This window comes from Lipotes vexillifer, unplaced genomic scaffold, assembly GCF_000442215.2.
Source record: "Lipotes vexillifer unplaced genomic scaffold, Lipotes_vexillifer_v1.1 scaffold1934, whole genome shotgun sequence".
In the NCBI taxonomy this organism is placed as follows: Eukaryota; Metazoa; Chordata; class Mammalia; order Artiodactyla; family Lipotidae; genus Lipotes; species Lipotes vexillifer.
The window spans coordinates 696,056-715,729 of record NW_006791881.1 but is presented as its reverse complement, the minus strand read 5'-3'; the positions used below and the strand labels follow the sequence as shown (position 1 = coordinate 715,729).

General features: G+C 49.0%; 1 protein-coding gene across 1 annotated transcript in view; it reads right to left on the bottom strand.

Annotated features, from left to right (window-relative positions):
• Positions 1-1,024: 1,024 nt before the first annotated feature.
• Positions 1,025-19,674, bottom strand: part of TRIM71 (tripartite motif containing 71) — a 58,620-nt gene continuing 39,970 nt past the window's right edge. Inside the window, exons 2-4 of the mRNA XM_007464924.1 lie at positions 12,896-13,063; positions 6,495-6,629; positions 1,025-2,947 (exon numbers count right to left, since the gene is read on the bottom strand). Coding sequence (XP_007464986.1) covers positions 1,496-2,947; positions 6,495-6,629; positions 12,896-13,063 — 1,755 coding nt within the window. The 3' untranslated portion in view covers positions 1,025-1,495. The remainder of the gene's footprint in view (positions 2,948-6,494; positions 6,630-12,895; positions 13,064-19,674) is intronic.

The window sequence follows — 19,674 nt, the reverse complement described above, 5'->3', positions numbered from 1 at the left end:
CCGAGATACAGGTTGAACAAGAGGTTTCACGTCCTATACGTTTTTCCAGTTGGTGCAACGTGGTTTACAAATCCTTTACATTCAAAGGCCTTTGGGGAGAAAATTCACGTTTACTGTGCTCCGTGGCTCGGGAGCTGACCACTCTGTAAAAGTGACCCGAGAAGAGGGTGTGGGGATGGGCTGTTCCCATAAACTTGACTTTAAAACATTCTACTTCCCTGAACTTCCAAAGCAGGAAAAAATTGTGCTTTTAAAACAAAAGTTCATTCCTTTGCCTACTCTTCTTAGGAAAAGAAATGCCTAACATTAAGAGAACAACATTCAACTGCAGTCTGGGGGTCCCTTGCCTGTGTCTCATGCTCTCTGCTGACCAATTCAGCACACGCGTGCCCATCCACCCACTCAATATCCACATGCCACATGCCTGAAAATCCTCTTTCTGAGAAGGAGGGTAATTTTCTTCTACTTAATTCTTTATAACCAACAGCAAACTAAAAACACTTAACTTCTGAGAATACTTTTAATCAAAAATCCTGAACTATATCTATTTTTCAGAAACCAAAGTGTGAAAAGAAAAAGTTCTTTGGGAGGTGGTATAGCATTTTCAGTTTTACTATTTTGGTGTAAGGTGGCTTCACACCCACACATACATACACACGCACGCGCACACACACACACACGCACACACACACGCACACACACACACACACACACACACACACCCTCCCTTAGAAGAAACAAAGATTGCATACCCTAAGATAGGAATGGTCTGCTTTTCTTGGCTAGCAAGCCACAGCCACTTCTTCTAGGAATAAGAAAAGATACTGATGTTGAACGGGTTGAGAAACACACTTGAGGTATAAAAGAACACAGGAAGTTCACTGTTGCAGCATTAAAAAAAAAAAAAAAGATTTTTCCCGAAAAGATCAAGATCACACCACACAGCCTAACCCCATAAACACAGTATTCTCAAGAACACAAATACTCTACAATTAAGCATCTTAAATCCCATTTTTCCACGTTTTATAGTTTTTTTTTCTTTTTTTTAACTTAGTAGTTTTCTCGTGTTTGCTTGGCTCAATCTACAGAATGCACCCCACCGCACACATCCAGCACCCTCCCAGCCACAGAGATGCTAGGCTTGTGCATGTCACGCCCCACGAAGGGGAGAGGAAACGTGAACTCCACTGAGCGAGGGTGGGAGGGCAGAGGGCCTGTTGGAGAAGGAAATGTAAAGGTTTCTGAGGTAGATAGAGATCATCACTTCACAGGCTCAATCCCTGCAGAAAAGATACGTACATTCATCTGTAAAAAAATAAAGATGAGGTAGGACATAAGCAATGTTGTACTTTTCTTGTTGTCTTTAAACAAAATTAAAAAAAAAAAGAAAAAAAAAGAAATTTCCCTGAGACGGTTTCTTCTTTGAATTTCAAAAGGGGGAGAGAGAGAGAGACGTACACACGCGCACCCCAAACACAGAAGCCTAGGAATGTGATTAGAAGATGAGGATTCGATTGTTGCCAAAGTCCACCACGACAATCATCCCATCCGGCGTGACAGCGATGCCGGAGGGCCGGTCCATCTGCCCAAAGCCACTGCCCTGGGCGCCAAACTTGCACAGGAAGCTGCCGTTGGACTCGAACATCTGCACCCGGTGGTTCCTGGAATCGGCCACGATGATGCGCCCCTCCTGGTCCACGGCCACGCCCTGTGGGCGCAGGAATTGCCCATTGGCGGTGCCCTCTGAGCCCAGGAAGCGGGCCGACTGGCAGTCCGGGTGAATGACCAGGAGCCGGTGGTTGTTGAAGTCGGTGACCACCAAGTGGCCCTCGTGGTTGAAAGCCACCCCCCTCGGGGAGTCAAAGTGCTTCCAGAGAGCCCCCTCGAAGCCATACTTATTCAGGAAGACCCCATCGGGCCCGAACAGCTGGATCCGGTGGTTCCGCGTGTCGGAGACCAGGATCTTGCCCTCGGAATTCACCGCCACATCCCAAGGGTAGTTAAATTGCCCGTTTTTGGTGCCCTTCTCACCGAACTTGAGGAGGAACTGGCCCTCAAAGGTGAAGATCTGGATGCGATGATTGTCCTTGTCGGCCACCACGATCCTGCGGGAGGTGTCACAGGCTACGCCGGCAGGCCGGTCGAACTGCCCGGGCCGGGAGCCCAGAGTGCCGAACTTGTGGTGAAAGGCGCCGCAGGGCTTGAACACCTGGATGCGATTGTTGCTGCGGTCAGCGACCACGATGTAGCCCTCCTTGTCCACACTCACGCCCCAGGGCCGGCACAGCTTGCCATCGCTGTCGCCCTCACTGCCGAAGCTCAGGCCCGGGAGCCCGATGCCCACGTAGCTGCGGCCAGACTTGACCACCACCTTGAAGGGGCTGTTCTCGATGTGCTGGTTGCACAGGGTGACCGATACCAGGTGCTCACCCTCCAGCTGTGGCCGGTAGCTCACGACGTATGTCCCGTTCTGCTGGTCGCTCACCTCCGCACCAAACAGGTTGCCATCAGGGCCCAGGACCACGGCCGACATGAGGTCGCCTCCTGAGAGGCGGGGCTCCCCGTCATGGTCGTAGCCGATGACAGTGAAGGAGGCCACCTTGCCCTGGAGGGCCCGCTTGAGGCCGTCACCCGTGGCCTTGGTGAGCGGCGCGAAGGCCCCGCTGCTGACAAAGCCGAAAGACTTGATGGCGAGGTAGAGGGCCTGGTCAGGGGGTGTGAACATGACCCGGTCGTCCTCCTGGGGCTGCAGGAGGCTGCGCACAGTCTTGAGCTCCTGCACCTGCGCCAGCATGCGGTCTCGGGCCAGCAGGATGTCCAGCGCCCGCCCCTCCTCCAGGACCTGCTGCACGGCGCTGATGGTGCTCTCCAGCTTGTTGAGGTTTTGCCGCAGCTTCTCCACCTGCAGGTACAGGGACTTGGCTTTCACCTGGCGGATTTTCTCTACCTGGAGGGAAATGTGAGAGCCGGGAGAGAGGACACAGAGGCTTAGAACCAAGACAGAAAACAACACATCGGCTGACATACTCATACTGAGGGAAACCTCACACCGAGGGAGGGTCTGCAGAAACATCTGGTCTGCATTCCCCCAAAGTGGCAAAACCCAAAGACAGAGGAGGCTGGGGAACTGTCCCTGATCACAGGAGATGACTAGAGACCTGACAACTAAACGCCAACAACTGATCCTGGATTGGGAGGACACTGCTACTAAACACACTATTGGTGGGATGTCCCTGATGGTCCAGTGGTTAGGACTCTGTGCTTCCACTGCAGGGGGTGTGGGTTCGATCCCTGGTCAGGGAACTAAGATCTTACAAGCCTTGGACGGCCAAAAAAAACCCAAACCAAAACAAACCAAAACAAACAAACAAAAACACCAACCCACTATTGGTGAAATGTGACTACAGACTCAGGATTAGGTACTGGTGGTGTATCAAGATTCGACTTCCTGGTTTTGATTAACTGTGATTAAGAGAATATCCTTGCTCAGAGGAAATAAAGTGAAACATTCAGGTGTAAAGGGGCAGTGTCTCCAACACTCCAACTTACTGTCAAATCACATACACACACTCACCTATTGAGAGAGAATGATGAAAATGGGACAAGATGTAAATAATCAGTGAATCTGGGTAAAGGATACAAGGGGCTCTTTTATTATTCCTGCAAATTTTCTCTCAGTTAGAAATTAAATAGAAGTTAGAAACAGCCATGTAACAAAGAAACATTTACTGAGCACCTACTATGTGCCAGACGCTGGAGGTACATGTGGCCCATAGAAAACATGGGCCCCGCCCCACTGGGCTTAGAGTTTAAAGCAACAGATACTAAGCAAGCAAAGAAATACTGCAAGACAATTTCAGACAGTGCTAGGGGTTAGAGGGTAGAAAATGAGTGTGACAGACGGTGACGAGGGAGGCCTGATTTAGACAGAGGGTTGTCAGGGACAGGTGGCCTTGAACGTGGAGAGAAAAGTGGCAGAAAGGGGACCAGAGGCAGGATAGACCAACGGACTGTAGTACAAGGCTGGTCATGCACTCCCAACAGACTGAATCGAAAATGCTCCTATGTACAGAGGGCCTGAAGTCTCCTGAAGGATATTTCTCTCTCAGCCTCTCTCTCAGCATAAACACATAAACACACACACACACACACACACACACACGTAATCAGAGACAGAAAGCCTGTGTGTGGAGAGAATAAAATGAAGGATTTGGTGAGGATCACAAACCCGGCTCTTTCCTTGTCCCGTTTTCTCTCTTCACAGGGGTTAGAAATCTTCATCAAGGAGCCTGAGAGGTCCCACACCCCAAATTTGGAGATGCCAACTTTTTAGCAACTGTTGGCCTGTATTATTTCCAAAGGGGCCTCTAAATCTAAAACACCGTGATATGTAAACACGGGTTCTGACCTGCTTCTGACTCAGATCACACTATTAGGGAACGTGGGATTTTTGTCTGACTGATCAGTCAGTTCTCCATTCCTTTGCAGGAAATAACTCAGTCCTCTAAGTTTAAGTGGTTTCCTCTGAAAAGAACAGATCGGTTGCCCAGCCAGTGCGTGCTGTTTTGCAGAGAGGACCATGACTTCTGAGTGCCTGACCGATCTGAAAGCCACAGAAAGTCTACTTCAGAATAAGGGCCCACTGTTGGAAGGGCTGGATTTTAATCCGATTTTCCAGTGGGGGTGGATAACATGATTTTGGACCTGATTCATGTGTATTCATCTGTCCACTCTGGAAGGACGTGTGTGTGCAGAGAAGCCCGTGTGGGGACAGATCAAAGAGAAGCTCTGTCGTTTGGTTTTGCACTGGGCCAAACCTCTCGGCCTCGATTCTGATCCCTCAACCGGATGGTTGCAGCTACCTGCCAAGAGGCAGCCATGTCCACTGGAAATGCACAAAAACCACAAGAAAGGACATGCATCCAGATACCTATAACTGGGTCACCCAGCACTCAAGTTATCTCCAATAACCAGGATGCAAGAAAAAAAACACCACCACTGTGTAACAAGGAGGTGCCCAGACAGAGCCAGGCAAGAGGGAGCAGAAAAATCAGTGATTAGTGAAGGGGGACTCCCACAGGATTTGGGGCGTGGTACTCCAGCAAAAAAACCAAGCACAAATGGGACTGAGGTGTGTCCAGAATGAGCAAGCTGATTTTGGATTTATCCAAGAATGAGTTTTTAGGCAAGTAAAAACGAAATTGATAACATGAATAAGAGACTGACTGTCCTTCCCAATTTGCTTCCCCTACGGTGAAAAAAACGTGCTCTCTATTCCTCCTGAAAGAGAACTGCCTTGAGAGGGGTCCTCAGCCCCACCGGAGGGAGGGTAACTAAGGTGAGATCTGCAGAAACCCCTGCACACAAAGGCCTTTTCATCAGCAGATCCAGAAGAGCAAGTTTGTGGCAGAGTTCACCACAGAGCTCTCAGGTTGCAAGAAGGGGGCCCCTTTCAGTTATAATTAACATTCGTGGGTGGCATGGGACTGGCAGACCTTGGGGACATCGGAGGGTCTGAAAACTGTGTCAGGCCCACAAAGGTGCCTGAACAAATCATGTGAATTAAATCTTGGACTGTTTCCATCCAAGGACTCTTCTCTTCCGTCAAAAGGCAGTAGAGAGTCAGAAGAAGCAGAAAGCAGCTAGATACAGAGCTAACTCAAAGGAAGAGGCAATGCAAAAGCCCACACAGCCTTCCCAAAGGCCGATACAATTTACTCTTTTAGGGGACAGAAAATTGGCGAGGATCACTTTCAGAAATCGACATGCGGTCCCCACCATCATATAGTTTGCAATGAGCCAAACAAGCACCACACACTCAAACACACCCTTTCACATCAGCTCTGTATAGTCTTGTTTCTGGGTTCAGAGAAGGTGATCCCAGTTGAACTGGCATGAGGTGCTGGCCCCTTTTAGGCACGTTGCCCTCTTCTACCTGAGCGAGAGTGCAAGATCAGAGATGAAAATGCTGCCGAGGGGTGTGGGCGGGGCGAGTCATCATCCCTCCAGCTGATTTGATCTAAACAGCACACCAGCGCGCTCAGCGCTCTTTCCGGCTCCAACAGGAAGAAAGGGCACTCGCTCACTGCCCCCACAAGTGGAAAACTGGTTTTCCACAAGGGGTCAGGAAGTCCAACCAGCCGGGACACCAAAACTAAGGACGTGTGTTAGCAGCCTGCTTTCCTAACAGCAGTCTCCATTGTACTCCCTTCTTTCTGCTTCCACCTGAGTGCCTGCAATAGAAAACTTGAGACTCTGTCCAGTCTCGGGGACGTGACTGCTTCTGAAAAGCCTTCTTGTCGTCTTACTACTCGGAGGGGGACCCCTGCATCTTTCTGCAGACAAACTTAGGAGAAAACTACCAAGTGTTCTAAACTCAGAGCCGGGATCCAGGGTGTGACATCAGCATGCTGTCACCCTGCTGTGGTTCAGAGGCTGTGCTGGCCACCGAGGAGCCCAAGGGTGGGGTGGGTGTGCCCCCCCCCCCACATTACCTTCCACAGCAGCTCACACTCCCGTTCCTCCAGGGCCTTCTTGTGTCTCGCAGTCACGGCTTTGACCTCCGACTGTACCACTTTTGCCTTCATCTCCACCTGCTCTGCCACCGTCTGGGCCTGCTCAATGCTCAGCTGGAAAACCAAAAACAATCTCAGAGCAAGAGAAGTACCTTCCCTCCTCACACGCAACACTTAAGGCTGCTTTCTTCAGCCCCGAAAAGCTAACGCCTTAGGCCCCCAACCCAGACCTCGAGGTCCACGTCCTTGGAAAGAAAGCAGGCACTGGGGGAGAGAAGGGCATCTGTTTGACATGTAACTGAAGGAGCTGCTTGGCAAGGGCTGCATTTCTTTGTATGAGAAATGGCACCTACAAAGTGAATGTCAGGACTATTAAGAGAGAGTCTGACACAGTGAAACCAGTGTAGCTGGGTCACAGCCCAAAACGGACTGGGGATCAGATGTGAAATGTTCTACTGCAGATGCACGAGCAACTTTCCACAGACTTTCCGGCCAGCCTCCCCACCTGGGGGAAACCTCGCAGGCTGGGCACATCCCTCGGGAGAAGGTGTGCAACAGGCTGCAGCCCAGCTCAGAACCAACACCAAGTGCAAACTGGGAAACAGTGTCTGATGCACCTGAGAAGCCATGCCTATGGACAGAGACCACATTTGCACCCCCATGCCCCAACCCTGTACCATCAGCCCCCGTAAATCAGCCTGTTTAATCAGACGTATGATTGTTCATAAAAAATTAATCCAGACAGAGGCCTGGTGTTTTCATGAATATTACATGATGTGCCTTGAAAAGCCACAAGGATTGGAGACACTGAGGTATTAAATCAGGGAGTTCAAACTGATTGCTAATGCTGCAACAGGCTTTAGAGCAGGTGTCCCAGATCAGGAGGGACCCAGAGAAGCCTCAAGGGTTTAGAACCTGCCTGGGTTCAGCAATCAGCTACAGGTGACCAGTCATCTGTGCGCCCTGCAGAGAACGGTTTCTGGGACACGAAACACATCTAAAGCGGGCACAGTCCTGGACAAGCCAGGCCGGATGGTCATCCCAGGGCTCAGGAAACCCAGGTTCAAATCCTAGCTCCACCTCCTACCAGTTCAGACAAGCTCCTGGCCTTCTCCAACTTCAGAGTGAAAGTGAGAAAAATGCAGGACAATATATGGGAAGAGCCAAGTCCAGCCCCTGCTCATCCTCTCCCCTCATCCTACTTAGCTTGCATCATTACAGATAGGCCTATTCACACTTCCTACCTTGTTTTGTTTTTAAATTGTAGTAATAAAATACATGCAGCATAAAATGTCCCATAAGTGACATTCAGCACATGCAATGTAGTGCAGTCACCACCACTATCTGGCCCCAGAACACCTTCTCTACCCAAAACGAAGCTTCCACGCCTGTGAAGCAGTCATTCTCAATCTCCCCTCCCTCTCCCCCAGGGCAGGCATAACCTACAGTCTCTACAGACTTGTCTACCCTGGATATTTCACACAAATGGAATCAAACAATACATGACCAGCCTTATTTTCATGAATATGCCTCCCAGCTAATCAGCTATGACTCATTCAGTCACTTACAACTGGGACCCCTAACTGACCACTTTCACGCTCTCAGTCTGATGACACCTGCTCACTGCACTCCCTGCCCCCATCCCCGTGAGGCCTAAGGATCCACTGAGCGGATAGGAGCGGGCACCTGGCCGATCTGGGTGGCTCACAGTTTGGCCTGGGATGCCTTTCTCTTCCAAAGTCACCCTAAAATCTCAAAACCTAGCTCAGAGGCCACTTCTTCTCTAAAATCGGAAGTAAAGGACACCTATCCACAGTGTTTCCGTTCCATCTTTACTATCCTGTCCCAAGTGTCATTACAGACTGAACTAAGGTGGGCCAGGTACACAGTGCACGGTACTTAGCACTGGGTTCTAACAGGAACAATCTATACATTTTATACTTGCTCGTGTCTACGGCCATAACCGTGTCCTATCAAAGCACTACATAACTGCACTGGGTTAAATATCGTCCCGCCAAACTTCAGGCGTGCCTGCAACTTCAGAACGTGGTTAAGATGAGGTCATATTGGACTCGGGTTAAGTCCTAAATGCAGTGACTGATACCCCATAGGGCCATGTGAGGATGGAGGCAGAAACTGGAAGTAAGGCAGGTACAAGCCAAGACATGCAGACCACGACCTGCAGGAAGAAGCAAGGGAAGGCTCTTCCTTAGAGCCTTCACATGGAGCACAGCCCTGCTGACACCTTGATTTCTGACTTCTATCCTCCAGAATCTGAGAAAACAAATTCCTATTGTTTTAAGTTACCCAGTTTATAGCAGCCCTAGGAAACTAATACAGTAGCCAACAAGTTGAAATAGATGGCTGTATCCAAATTACCCGAAACACAGAAAGTTAGACTGACGGGCTTCCCTGGTGGCGCAGTGGTTGAGAGCCCGCCTGCCAATGCAGGGGACACGGGTTCGTGCCCCGGTCCGGGAAGATCCCACATGCCGCGGAGCAGCTGGGCCCGTGAGCCATGGCCACTGAGCCTGTGCGTCCGGAGCCTGTGCTCCGCAATGGGAGAGGCCACAAGAGTGAGAGGCCCGCGTACCCAAAAAAAAAAAAAAAAAAAGACTGACGGATCAAATAAGTGTGCATGTAAGCAGATACCATAACAGGGTGTCTTGGGCTGTCTGTCAGGATTAATTCAGAAGAAGAGAAACCTCACTAGACATTTAAGCAGAGACGATTTAATACAGGGAATTTGGTTAAACGGGAAGCGGGGAACTGCTAATGCAAAGGGCACACTGAGGATTAAGACACATTGCAGTAACTGCAGTCAGTAGCTACCACCCCTTGGGCTCAGAGAACAAAGAAAGTAGGGGTTACCAGGACCCAGAAGTATGGGGGAGGGACACCCCAGGCCCAGCTCATTCCGGGAGTGGCAAAAGCTGGAAACTGGAACCAACTTCTGCTGCCAGGGTAAAAAAATACTGCTGATAAGAACAGGAAGTCAAAAGCAAGAAGCAAGTCCCTTCTCCCCACTTCCAGACAGGTGGTTTGAAATGAACACTGCAGCCCCAGCCTCACACGGCCTGACTGTGAAAGGGTAGGTTGGTAGGTTATTAACCGGTACACCCTGTTTTCAGATGTGTTGGTTATTAATTAGCACAGAGCTGGTATCCACATCAATATCTGACTGAGGCAACCAAGCCTATGTCCACAACATTTTTTTAACGCTTCCTCGATGGAAAGCGAAGGCCACAAACTGCCTTCTATTTATATTAACATCTTATTACTTAACCAAACTGAATTTCCATTAAAATCAGAAGATATGGAAATGAGGTCCACATTCCTACAGGGCAAGAACTGGCCAGAGAGCAATGACCACCCCCTCTGCATGCACAGCAAGTGTCTGCTCGCTGCCTACCCTCCTAGCCAGGCTGTTCCTACTGTTTCCTCCTAGGTTCCTAGCAGGCCCTTGCGTTAACTCCCATCCTATGACAGGAACTATTTCTTCCATTTTCCAAATAGGTCAAAGGGGAGCAGAGCTCTGGCTATAATTTGAGTCATCCCCATTCCTAGTCATAAAAGTCCTATGTGAAGAGACCAAATGGAGCTTTCCTCTCCAAATCCTACACAACACCCCGGCAAGCACTGCATTCCAAGACGTGCAGACCAGGACCTGCTTAACTAGTTCCCATTATCTAAAGCAGGGCATTTGAAGGACGCCAAGAGGCAGGTGGGCTGGGGGAAAATGGCAGTGGGTAAAAGGGCTGGGGAAACTCTGAAAACAGAAACACGCACTTGAAAGAAAGAAAGAGAAGGAAAGGAAGGAAGGAAAAAGGGAGGGAGGGAGGGTCACCTAACAAGCATGGGGGCTTGAGAAAAAATGTTAACTTCAAATGTTAACAGATTCAATCAAACACTTGAAGTTGAGGCAAGTCAGTGATGCCAGCTGACTGCTGAGTGGTGGCCACTTAGTACTGAGGAGGAGTCTGAGGCCAAATCTGGGTTTCACAGGGAAGGGTGCAGAAAGTGATTAGTGATGTCTGTCATAGAGAACAGTGGTGGCCTGATGACAGGTATTTAAAGTGTCCTGATAGAAGATACTAGAGAATGCAAGTGTCACCCATAAGCTCAAAGGCCACCATACCGGTACCAGATGGGGGAATTACTGTAGTTCACTCTAAAATGTAATTTTTATCACATTAGTATCTTTGAAACTATGATTCATCTTAACACTGTCAGTGGGCTTTTTCCCTTTGTTAGCTGTATATAAAATAAATGTGCATATCTTACAGTTAATGGCATCTTAAATGTGATAAAAGAAATAAAAGTAACGAATCAAAGCTGTCTTACATGGAGCACAACTATATTCCTGACCCAAACTCTGGATGTCCCCCAGGGAATCTGTGCACCTTTATGAACTCCTCTAATTACATAAGTGACCAAAATGTTGTACTTTCATGAAGAGTGAAAGTTACTTGGATATCAGATTACTTGACTCATCAGAAAGATCACTTCAGTATCACACACAGGAATGCTGATAGCTGCTGAGAAACTTATTAAAATCTTAAACCACCTGCCCGCCCTAGAACACACGATTGATTCTTTACCATTTCCAAAAAAAGTCTTATGTTAAAAATAATTCATGTATTCAAATACTCGTTCTAAACAGTTTCCTATTCGATTACTTTTTAAAATATTTATCTATATATTTATGGCTGTGTTGGGTCTTCGTTGCTATGCGCAGGCTTTCTCTAGTTGCGGCGAGTGGGGGCTATACTTCATTGTGGTGCGCAGGCTTCTCATTGCAGTGGCTTCTCTTGTTGCGGAGCATGGGCTTCAGCAGTTGTGGCACGTGGGCTCAGTTGCTCTACAGCATGTGGGGTCTTCCCGGACCAGGGATCGAACCTGTGTCCCCTGCACTGGCAGGAGGATTCTTAACTACTGCACCACCAGGGAAGTTCTCCTATTCAATTTCCGCTCAAAGATTAGCAATGTTTCTTTTTCTCCCCCATAAATGTATTTATTTATTATTGGCTGTGATGGGTCTTCACTGCTGCACGTGGGCTTCCTCTAGTTGCAGCGAGCAGGGGCTACTCTTGACGGTGGTGTGTGGGCTTCTCATTGCAGTGGCTTCTCTTGTTGCGGAGCACAGGCTCTAGGTGTGCAGACTTCAGTAGTTGTGGCTCGCAGGCTCTAGAGCACAGGCTCGGTAGTTACGATGCACGGGCTCAGCTGTTCTGCGGCATGTGGGATCTTCCTGGACCAGGGCTTGAACCCGAGTCCCCTGCACTGGCAGGTGGATTCTTAACCACTGCGCCACCAGGGAAGTCCTAGCAATGTTTCTTGACTTTCAAGCTTATCCTACCACATGAGGGAAACAACCTATGATTTTTTTGTTTTCCTAAAACCTTGTCACCTGGATCAGGCAAGAGGATTCAAAAATTAAGGCACACTATTACCTGCCTATGTAAGAGAACTTCACTATATCTCAGAGTTGCACGTGTCCCTTCCTAGCCCCAAAGGGATGGGAATTCAACAGAAACAAGGGTCTAAATTACCAGGACGTCTAATGCTTCCAATAGAATAGAATAAAATAGCATGGCATAGCATAGCAATAGCTAATGCTTCCAATAAAATTAAATTAAAAATAAATAAGTAGGGCTTCCCTGGTGGCGCAGTGCTTGAGAGTCCGCCTGCCGATGCAGGGGACGCGGGTTCATGCCCCAGTCCGGGAAGATCCCACATGCCGTGGAGCGGCTGGGCCCATGAGCCATGGCCGCTGAGCCTGCGCATCTGGAGCCTGTGCTCCGCAACAGGAGGGGGCCACAACAGTGAGAGGTCCGCGTAACGCCAAAAATAATTAATAAATAAGTAAGTAAGTAAGTAAGTAAGTAAGTAAATAACCATGGCATGACCTTTATTTATCACCCAGGAAAGAGTCTGAGATTCAACCTTAAATAAAATTTCCCATGCTCACTTATTTCTCACCTATAAACAAATCTGAGTAGCAAGGTGAGCACCCAGTCTTTCCATAGTCCTGCCTGAACACCCTAATATCCACTTGGATTTGGGGAGGCGGCTGGATGGCAAATAGGCAGCTGATGTGAAGGGGTCCAGCCAGGGTATCTGGAAGAAGCCCTGACCAGCCAGTAACTCCAGCCACATCGCTGTCATCTCCACCAGACTGTAAGGTCTCCGTGCACTGCGCACCCCCACGTGATTGCTGCTGCACGGGTGTCACATGGGCTCATGTGGGTCGTTGTCCCATGGCCTCCAGACACTGGAGTCTGCCCAATAATCTACACGCTCCATCTGAAAGGGAGTGGGAAGGGTTTTATATGCAAGAAAGAACCAGGGAAACAGGTGAAGGGTGGGGAGGGACTGACCTGGATGGCTTGGCGGCCCTGCTGGGCATCAGCCAGCAGCTGGATGGTGAGCGCCCGTGAGTCCTGCAGCGCCTCCTGGAGGTAGACGAAGCTGTGGCCGCCATGCCGGCCCACAGTACACTCTCGGCAGATGGGAACTGAGCACGTGTCACAGTACAGGTGCAGCACCTGGGGATCAGAGAGGGCCAGGTGTTAATGACAAGAGGGTGCTCTGGATCCCAGGACCCCACAATAAAGAAGCACACCCGGTAGGGAGCGAGAGCCCCGCAGGCGACTGTGAGGACAACTTGTCCCCCACATCCCCACCCAAAGAAAAAACAACCAACACCTTCGTTCTACTCCAGTTCCGTTCACAACCACAACTGAGACACCGCAAAGGCAAAGATGAAACAAAATGATCCTCCAGGGACTTCCCTGGGGGTCCAGTGCTTAAGACTCTGCGCTTCCACTACAGGGGGCACGGGTTCGATCCCTGCTTGGGGAGCTAAGATTCCACGTGCCGCTCAGTGCGGCCAAAAAAATAGATTTAAAAAAAAAAAATGTGGTGCTCATCAAGTGACCTTAGTAATTAACAATAATTATACAGTCATATGAATAAAACTATTTAAAACAAAAACAAAAGAAAACAATCATCCTCCATAAGAGATTTCCCTGTATCTGAGATTAATTACCCAGAAAGGTTCCAAGATTGTCTCCCTGGTCTGAGATTGGTGGCCGGAATGAAAGGATAAATCGACAAGTTCCTCTTGCCACCCCACGCTCTGGGGTGGAAACCAGGCTGGGGGCCAGGATCAATCCCCCTCACATGGCAGTTGGCTGCCACCATCCCCCCATCAAGGACACAAGCGCACCCAAGGCACTCAAGCAAGGTGCGGGCTTAAGCTTCTGGAACAGAGGCCAAAGGCTAATGGTAAAGTCAGCCAGCTTCTTGTCTTTCTTCTTCCTGCCAAGTTGTTCCAAGGAGCTGACCCTGGGAGGCAGCCGGTGCTGACAGTGCTGTTTATACGATGCTCTGTGCCTCCCTGGGGCCCTGCATGCTGGTGGGGGGGAGCGGCTTGGCACTACCTCCACCTGCCGATAAACCTGCAGAGAGCCGAGCTCTCAGGAGCCAAAGCTCCTTGGCACAGAACGGGGCCAGTCCCGTTGCATCCCTCCCCAGAGCCGGCACTTAGGGCTGCTGTCTATAAATGTTTGCTGGCTTGCTTTCAAGAGCAGAGCTTCACTTTGCCTGTGATACACCTGGGGTGAAAAGCGAGCCAACACTCGACAGGCAGGGAAGGGGTCATGTGTGTGTGTGTGTGTGGGGGGGGTGTCTTTCACATACACAAGCACTCAATCTCCAGGGGAAGAGGCTGCACAGGGAACAAGAGCTGGTCCCAACGCTCGGAGGCTGGTTACCCTGTCCAAAGCACAAAGCACAGAGACCCAGAAAGTTCCTATTAGGCTAAAAGTCCCACACAGAAAGGGCCTGGGGCAGAGCGAGAACGCGGCTCCTCTCATTCTCCAGGTTATTTATTTTATTCCAACCAAAGTCACGGCGTAGTGCGTGTCCACGAGGAAATGACGGTCAGCCATACAGGCTGCTCCACATAGGGGGTGTGTGATCCAGCAGGGGTTAGGTTGCTTCTCTGGGAACTCTGGGATCCAGGAATGGAAAAAGGAAAGACTTAGGATATCACGTTCCTACTTTGAAGAAATGGTTGTGATACGGCAAGTTTTCTGGACCCTATTTTACAGAAGGGAAAAGTGATCGGGTTTGTAACTTTAGTGCCGATTTTCATCCCGTGCTGTACCGTGGGAGACGGAACCCAGGAGGCATCTGCCTTCCTTTGTGAAGGCGAATCACTTTTCGAAGAAGGTCCACCATTTAGAGACTATCTAATCTTTCTCATTTGATAAATCTAAAATTCGCAAGCCAGCCTTAGATATTAACCGAAAAATGCTAAACTGGGTAAATGTGGGGAAATGCCCCCGACACTCTCATTTTACGACATGGTGCTAAAGCAATTCTCCGGCCAGTTTCCACGACTCAACCACATCCCTCCCCTCTGCTCCCTCCATTTGTCACGGGAATAAAGGGATCACTCCTGCTAATGTGAAGTGTGAAAATCTCCTGGCACAAGGCTCCCTGTTCTTACCAAACAGCTAAGCAATCTTCTCTTTACCTCTGCTCAGGAGCTACCTTTTCTTGGACAACTGTGTGGACTGACTAGTGTCCCCCTGCTTTAGGAGTCTGTGGGGTTCCTGCAAGTGGGGAAGAACCTTAGGCTCCAGGCCCCCGCATGTCCAGCCTTGAGAGCCCAGGTACCTCTAAAACAGGCAAACGGGGGTCCTGGGATGTGACCCTACCTGACAGTGTTTCACGTGGGATTGACACAGCTCTAAGCGCCTAGAACACCCTGTGATCTTGGAAGTGCCACTGCTTCTGCAGTTCCAGGCTGACTGTAGGACCACGGGGTGGGGCTGGGGGTGACAGTATAAGTGGGTAAAAGCAGAGCCTCAGTGGTGCTTTTAATTAACTGTTGATTTTTTTTTTTTTTTTTTTTTTTTAAAGAACACACTGTCTAAAACCTGAAAATGCGATCACATTTTGTAAAAAAATTTTTTTGGCCACACCATTCAGCACGTGGGACCTTAGTTTCCCCGACCAGGGATCAAACCTGGGCCCCTTGCAGTGGAAGCATGGAGTTTTAACCACTGGACCACCAGGGAAGTCCCACATTTTGGAAACTTTCTAGTGAAATATCAGAGTAAAACTTTGGGAAGATGTCACACTCCATTTAGAAGCTCCACATCTCACTCACCTGGCAATTTCTAAGGTCAAAAACTTTTATACCTTATGAAATTCAGTGAATAGGCAAAGGTGCACACGGGTGTGCATGGGTGCAACTCTCTCTGAACCAGCTTACTTAAAGGTTATTTTAAAAGAATAAACTGGATGACTGTTCAGAGGGCCCACCGCCAGAAATAAATGTGGCAGAGGCCATGAACTGTGGCTCTGGGAAGGAGCAGTCCTCTGGCGGCAGGAATTCCAAGGCCTGAGCTGCCTGTTTGGGGCTTCCCGGGCAGATGTGTGGACACGCCCCCTCCCCCCCACAAGGCGACAATCTGGCTGCCCAGCTGAATGGGGCAGGCCTGACCTCTGACCTTGCAAGTGACCACCCTCTCCCCTGCCCCCAGCTTCCAGAACACGCCCCACCCACTGCCTTCCTCTCCCAAAATTTCTAAAATACCAGCGGAGACAAAGACCTAGGAATGTGAGCCCAGCAGGAGAGGAATGGGGATAGGGGGGTGGGGGTTGGAGGAAATAAATAAATAAATAAAAATACCAAGCAGGCAGGTTTACCTTAGCTCTGTTAATGAACAAGAATGTTCTACATTTTATATTATTGATACATGTGATCCAACAAGGAACACACACACACACACACACACACACACACACACACACACACACACACTCTCTCTCACTCACTCACGTTGGAGCACCAGGTTAAAATGCAACTATCCACATCAGTGAGAAGTGTAAACAGAAAAGTATGGAAGGGGCCTCTCATTGTCAAGATCCCCCAATCTTTGACATCCCTTAAAATGACTGGGGACATGCGGCCTCCCACAAACTCAGGCCTAGATACAAGGAGGTCTCCACGCACCACTACAGACACGAAGGGGAGGTGGGCTGGTGACAACCAGAAGCCTTATCTGTATGTAACACTCAGCAGGCTCTCCTATTAAAAAATGGTAAACCAAATTCAAGGAGTAAAGTCCAGCCATGCAACTAAGTCTATCCAACAACACCAAAACCAAGCTTTACTTGATTTAGGGAAAATACACTGAATGCCAGTGTTCTCAAACTCGCAGAAGCCCTCCTACATCTCTGGCCAGAGCTGTGGTCTTGGGGGGCCTGGCAAGAGGTGAAAGAAAGGAATCTGGACCCTCCTTTGTACACAATCACCACTAGCTCAAGACAGCAGAGTCCAGCTGTGGACAAGTTACTTCTTTCTGGGGGAAAGGTGTCGGAAACTTTTTAAGACAAGTTAGGGAACACATACGCATTTTTAATGCAAGAAGATACACAGGTACAAGTCGTTTTTTAAAAATCTGCCCCAGGGACTTCCCTGGTGGCACAGTGGTCAAGAATCCGCCTGCCAATGCAGGGGACACAGGTTCTATCCCTGGTCCAGGAAGATCCCACATGCCTCGGAGCAACTAAGCCCGTGCGCCACAACTACTGAGCCCAGGTGCTGCAACTACTGAAGCCCCTGTGCCTAGAGCCCATGCTCCGCAACAAGAGAGGCCATGGCAATGAGAAGCCCGCGGAAGAGTAGCCCCCACTCGCTGCAACTAGACAAAGCCCGCGCGCAGCAACGAACACCCAATGCAGCCATAACTAAATTTAAAAAAAAAATCTGATCCAATTTTTCAGTCATTTCTACTTTTTTACATAATCATCCAAAAATATGCTATATTCTATGCATAGGTGAACTTTTTAAAGACACAAATAGGAGAGCATTATACTAGACCTTTTCGCTTAATTATATTAACTGGGAGAATGTTTCGAGTTGGGCTGCCTGTTTTATGAATGGCTGCATGTCGCCTGCAGATGATAGGATTTTAATGTTGTTTCCTGATTTTTGAAAACTCACAAGCAATGCCACAGTGAATATCCTTTTATATTGTTCTTTACAAAGCCCAGAACTGTCGCTACATCATTTGACAAATCAGAAGAAAAAAATCTACTTGCATGTGTGGACAGTAAGGCTTCTCAAATTTAATAACTTGATGTCAGGCCAACCTCCATTTATGTGAAGAACAAAGGTTGTCAAGTGCCAATCTCTGTTCCCAAACAAGATCAGACGGTACACGAAAGGCCGGCATGGGGACACCAGGGAGCCGGACAATGTGGGACTGGGAGTCCAGGTCCACTCTGCTTGGCTAGAAGGTGGAAGGTGGAGGCTGAGACTGAAAAGAAGCCCCAGAGGAGCAGCAAGAAAGCAAGGCTTGTGTTTTGTGTGCTCTGGATTGGCTGCTAGATTTTCCAAAACACAAGGGTAGAGGCGAGTGGGGCTGCTTGTTGGGATGATTCCCAAGGTGGGCAGTGAGGGTGGTCTCAGGCAGTGTAAAGGAAGAGGGCAGTCCCAGAGGGTATCATTCAAACACCCGGTGAAACAAACACGGGTAGCCCCATATACAAGCCCATAACCCCCTTCTACAATCCCCAAATTCAACAGATCTGGAAAGCAAAAGTTTTTACACAAGCTGTTTGGCAGCAAAACCTGAACTGGTGTGAAAATGATCTCAAATTTTTATCTATACCATTTAGTGTGAGTTTTCATATATTTCACTGAAGAACTGCTAATATTCATTACTTTGTGGTGCTGTTTCACAGTATAAACCTTCCAAAATCATAAACGTTGAATGTCAAGGCACATCTAATCCCACGGGCTAGGGTAAAAGACCTGCCAGGCCAGCTAGGTGAACGAGAGTCATTCCTGGGCTCAACAGGCAAGAGAAGGAGTTAAGACTACCAGGTGGTAGAGTGGGATGGGGGTGTACATGGGGGTGTACAAGTGGGGTCAGAGCAGCTCTAGGCCAAATTTTTTGGCTCCTGTGGACAAGGCAAATTTGAAAAGGAAGGGCTGGAAACAGGAATGCCATCAGCTCGAACAACTTTTCTTGTTTTTGGCTGCGCTGCGACGCGTGGCTTGCAGGATTTTAGTTCCCCAACCAGGGACTGATCCCAGGCCACAGCAGTGACAGCGCCAAGTCCTAACCACTGGACCGCCAGGGAACCCCCAGCTCTTAACAACTTTAGACTCAATGTGGTTGCTGGTACCAAGGAAAGGCATAGTTCAACGATGACTGAACGTCCCATGCTGTTCCCCGGAGGTTTCTGTGCCACTGCAAAAGCCACATCATGATCCCTTTCCTATTTTTCAGAAGAAAATTTTCACACTCCCAATGACCACTGCTTTCCAACACCGACCAACCACCACGTACCACCCAGCAAGACCCAGCTCCTCCAGTGCCTCAACCCACGAGGCTTCCTCCAGGCTCCTGTTCCTCCCCTATCACCTGCTCCCCTGCTTGTGGGACCAGGTCCCAACACCCCAGAGCCAGGCACACAGGATCCCCACTTTATATTTCAGCAGTATTTATATCTTATACTTTATATTCCCTGTCTCAGGGCCCTCCTCCAGGAAGAACCCTCCCTGGGCACATAGCTTCTAATATTAACATGTGCAAAAAGCAGAACCATTGCCTTTTTATAAAAAGCCACAGGTAATTAAAGGAGTAAGTTCTGTTTCTACAGTTAAATGACTGAATTTGGCTGAGCTCACTTGCAGATTTGGTTAGAGAGAGAGAGAGAGAGAGAGAGAGAGAGAGAGAGAGAGAGAGAGAGAGAGAGAGAGAACACACCTCCATTTTTGGCTCAGAAAACTGTCAGAATTATTAAAAAGCATGAAAATGAGTTCATCCTAGAAAGGAAACCACTTCCCCCGTAGCACTGAAGCCCCAGAGAACAATGACACACACCGCCTTCCTCCAGTGTTGCCAGAGTCATAGACAAAAGAGCCTTACAAATATTTCTTACCATAGCTCCCCTCCTAAAACTGAGGCTGCAGCAGTAAATCTGACTCAAATAGGACCTTAGGAGGCAAGGAAGGACATATAACCGAGGTGTGTGTGTTTTTCTGGGATCCTGACGATACTCGGGAACTGTGCAGCTGGGTTTTCAGGGCAGGAGAATCCTCCAAGGGAGCTCTAAGGGCAGAGGT